Here is a 4,637-nt window from a genome sequence, read left to right as displayed (position 1 = left end):
CCAACATCCAAGGCAGCACAAACACTTTTGGAAGAGGAAGAGGACAGAAGCTATGCACATATTGCCAAAGAACTGGTCATACAAATGAAACCTGTTACAAGAAACATGGATATCCACCAGGGTACTTCACAAACTCAACCAATGTCAACTGCCTTGCAGGAACAGAACAAGGAAATGAAGTAACTGAGAATGAAGACACTGAACCTAAAGAGGATAAGTATGATCCAACTTGCTTGTTTTCCCTAGCTCAACATAATGCACTGAAGAATATGATACAGGAATCCATGAAGCAGACCCCTCACACAACCAATGATGTTAATTCTCTTTCTGCATCTATACATGCTCTTGATTCAACAGATTCAGGTAAATCTTTGAATTCTTTGTCACACAAAATAATATTCGATGGATGGATCCTAGACAGTGGAGCTACAGACCATGTATGTCACTCCATGAGCCTCTATCTAAACTTCAAGAGGATCAAACCTTTGTTGATTGCCTTACCCAATGGCAATCAGGTCACCACACACCACTCAGGAACAATTGTCTTCTCTAATGACCTATACTTAACAAATGTGCTATATGTTCCCACCTTTAACTTCAACCTTGTTTCAATTTCTAAACTCACAACCTCCTTAGCTTGCACTTTAACATTTTCAAACAATCACTGTCAAATTCAGGACACTCAATCCTTGAAGATGATTGGTGCAGCTGAGCTAAGGGGAGGTCTATATATGCTAAGTCAATCCAGCAAGAAATATTGTGAATCAACTCATGTAAATTTGTACACTAGTTATGATGATTCTAACATTTGGCACTCTAGACTTGGGCATCTTTCTCATAAGAAAATGACTATTATGCAATCTATGTTCCCTTCAATAAAATGTAACAAAACTTTGGAACCTTGTGATGTATGCCATTTAGCCAAACATAAGAGGCTACCTTATCCTGCTAGTAGTTCTAAATCAGATGCTGCCCTCTAATACACATAGATATATGGGGACCTATATCTACCCCATCAACCTTTGGTCACAAATACTTTTTGACCATAGTTGACAACAAAACCAGATTCACATGGATATACTTCATGAGACACAAAACAGAGGCCAGTTCCCTTGTGAAGGCCTTTGTGACTTATGCTCAAAATCAGTTTGACAAGAGCATTAAGATCATTAGAAGTGATAATGGACAAGAGTTTGTAATGAAAGAATTTTATATACAAAATGGCATAGAACATCAAACATCATGTGTTGAAACACCTCAACTGAAACACCTCAATAAAATGGCATTGTTGAAAGAAAACACCAACACATAATTGGTGTAGCTAGAGCTCTCATATTTCAATCTAATCTCCCTGCTTGTTTTTGGAACTATGCTGTCTCTCACTCAATTCATTTAATTAATAGACAACCTATTGTTTTCTTATCCAATAAATCACCCTATGAGGAATTACACAACAAATTGCCTGATATTAGTACTTTAAGAGTTTTTGGTTGTCTTTGCTATGCATCTACTTTGACTTCTAATAGAAGAAAACTTGATCCTAGATCAAGAAAGTGCATATTTCTTGGTCACCCTCGTGGTACAAAAGGGTACATTCTCATGGACTGTAACACAAATGAAGTGTTTGTATCTAGAAACACTGCATTTTTTGAGCACATATTTCCCTTTTCTGCAAATACTTCCAGCAATGAAACCACTTATGACATGACTCAACCCATCTTGCCCACCAACCACATGAACATATTTGATTATCCTATACACCCTGAGCCTGAGAATAACCCTCCTTCACCCCCTCCTATCATTGACCAACCCCCTAATGAACCTCCAACCTCAATCACCACTGTTCCAACCAGTCATCCTAGGAGAACTAGAAATCCCCCAACCTATCTCAAAGACTACCATTTGACCCTCCTTCACCAAACTGACACTCCCAAACCACATATTCCCTACCCTATTAGCAACACCCTATCATATGACCATCTATCAAATAAGCACAAACAGTTTTCCCTATCCATCTCATCAAACTAGTGCCCTACAACCTATTTAGAAGCCATCCAACACCAACATTGGCAACAAGCCATACATACAGAACTCTTCACAATTGGCACCTCCAACAACTTGACATCAACACAGCTTTTCTTCATGGAGATCTCAAAGAAGTTGTATACATGAAAGTGCCACCTGGCCTCAATGTCCCTGATCCATCCTTGGTCTGCAAGCTTCAAAAGTCTATCTATGGCCTCAAACAAGCCAGTAGACAATGGCACGACAAACTCACCTCCACTCTTCTACAACTCGATTATGTCAAATCCGTCTCTGACCATTCTCTTTTCATTCATAATAGTCATGCTTCTAGTTTTACAGCTATCTTAGTATATGTAGATGATTTAATTTTGACAGGTAACAACTTTGATCAAATCAATCACACCAAGACTGTTCTTCACAACAAATTTAGCATCAAAGATCTTGGAGACTTAAAGTTTTTCTTAGGAATGGAAGTAGCCAGATCCAGCAAGGGCATCACTCTATATCAGAGGAAATACACATTGGAACTTCTTCAAGAAACAGGCTACCTTGGAGCAAAACCATCCTCTACACCAATGGCCTACAATTTCACTCTTCATTCTCAATCTGGTCTCCCTTTGACAGATATCACTTCATACAGAAGACTCATGTGGGCCACTTGCTTAGACAGTCGAAAATCCATCACTGGATGGTGCTTCTTCATTGGATCAGCCCTTGTTTCCTGGAAAAGCAAAAAGCAAAACACAGTTTCTCGATCCTCATCAGAAGCTGAATACCGAGCCCTGGCCATGGCTACTTGCGAAGCTCAATGGCTTCTCTTCTTATTCAGAGATTTAGGCATCAATCATCACAAACCAGTAAGCATTTTTTGTGACAACAACTCAGCAATTCACATAGCAGAAAATCCTGTGTTTCACGAACGAACCAAACACATTGACATAGACTGTCATGTAATTTGTGAAAGATTGGAAAATCACATCATTCACCTTCTACCAATCCACACCTCTCTGCAACTCGCTGACATCTTCACCAAGTCTCTATCTCCATCCCCTTTTCGCAACATTTTATCCAAACTTGGCATAGTAGACATTCATATGCCAAGTTTGAGGGGGTGTGTTGAGATTAGCACTAATTCTGGAAGCCCAAGGCAAAGCCCAAAGGATCTACAAGCTTCATTCACTCAAAACTGAGACTTTCCTTTTTTAGCATTTTTTCAAATTTCCGTTTTTTCTGTTAAGAGAATTCTTTCCTTTTTTGGCAAGATTTCTGTTTTCTGTTATTTTTCTTTTTTCTTCTTTGCTGGCTTTGCTTTATAAATGCAGCCACTAAATTATCAATAATTAAGAGAAAAGTTTTCCAATTACATTCCTTTACTTTCAATTGTTGCTATGCAAAGAATCAACATTTGATTCTTGCCTTTTCTTCTTCAAATCTTGCTCTTGAGTTTATGACCAAGACTTATTTTCTTCAAGCTATGAAAACCATGTCTTCACATGTTCAAGAAAACAAACAACATTTTCATCATCTTTTCACTCAAAAGTAATAAACAAGAATTAAATATCAATTCTCACAAGGTCATTTGCAAAGAGATCAAGGGAAACTGAAAATAAAATTAGAAAATTAGATAAATGAGAAGAAAGAATATATACAAGGAGTTTGAAATTAAACCCAATAAAAATGACATTACCACAATGTGTATACTTTAAAGGAATATTGTGAAACCCGAGTCGAATGCCAAACCAGAAGAAGTCTCGTATAAGGTTTAAACGATTAAACTATTCGATCGGACCAAATGATTTCATATATAATTAATAATTTTTATCAATAAATATATAATTATATATAAATGTAAAATTCTATATAATTAATAATTATGTATAGTTATATAGAAATAATATCTCTCAATATTTTTGGACCGGAGTAAAACAAAAAGATTAGAGTAATGTTCCATTTTTTTTATTTTAAGTAAACCATCCGATTTATTTCCCGGGTTATTCTGGTTTAACCGGGTTTAATACGGTCGAACCCGAATTTTCTCGATTCAAAGCAGTCCAAATCTCATTCGGTTAAGAATGCAAACCAGAGCCGTTTTTAAGTCCAGTCAATGGTTAAACCGGTCAGACGACCTAGTACGATCTGGTTCTGACAACACTACTTTAAAGTTATGTGTTGGTTGTTCCTACATTTTTGTATGAATCACTATGCCAGAATTGGTATTTAACAATACTCATTCAACAACGCTTATATGTTGAACGCAGTTAAATGTAAGACAGAAAAGAATTAACAACGCTTATTTAAGCAAACGTTGTTAAATGTGTTATCTTTAACAATGCTTATTGAAGAAAGTGTTGTTAAAGACCATGCTTCTTATATTTAACAACATTTTTTCAATAAGCATTGTTAAAAGTGTTATCTTTAATAGCGCTTATTGAAGAAAGTGTTGTTAAAAGTGTTATATTGAACAACGCTTATAGAAGGAAGAGTTGTTAAAAGTCATATTTCATATATTTAACATCACTTCTTCGATAAGCGATGTTAAAGGTGTTATCTTTAACATCACTTCTTCAATAAGCGCTATTAAACACTTGTTTTAGTGAGCGGGAATATTTTCA

At 36.3% G+C, this 4,637-nt stretch overlaps 1 protein-coding gene across 1 annotated transcript in view; it reads left to right on the top strand.

Annotated features, from left to right (window-relative positions):
* The window catches only part of LOC109330875, a 1,697-nt gene extending 717 nt beyond the window's left edge, over positions 1-980 (top strand). The window contains exon 2 of the mRNA XM_019565146.1: positions 17-980. Coding sequence (XP_019420691.1) covers positions 17-980 — 964 coding nt within the window. The remainder of the gene's footprint in view (positions 1-16) is intronic.

The sequence above is a fragment of the Lupinus angustifolius genome, chromosome LG17, assembly GCF_001865875.1.
Source record: "Lupinus angustifolius cultivar Tanjil chromosome LG17, LupAngTanjil_v1.0, whole genome shotgun sequence".
Taxonomy (NCBI): Eukaryota; Viridiplantae; Streptophyta; class Magnoliopsida; order Fabales; family Fabaceae; genus Lupinus; species Lupinus angustifolius.
This window is presented reverse-complemented; position numbering and strand designations above follow the sequence as displayed.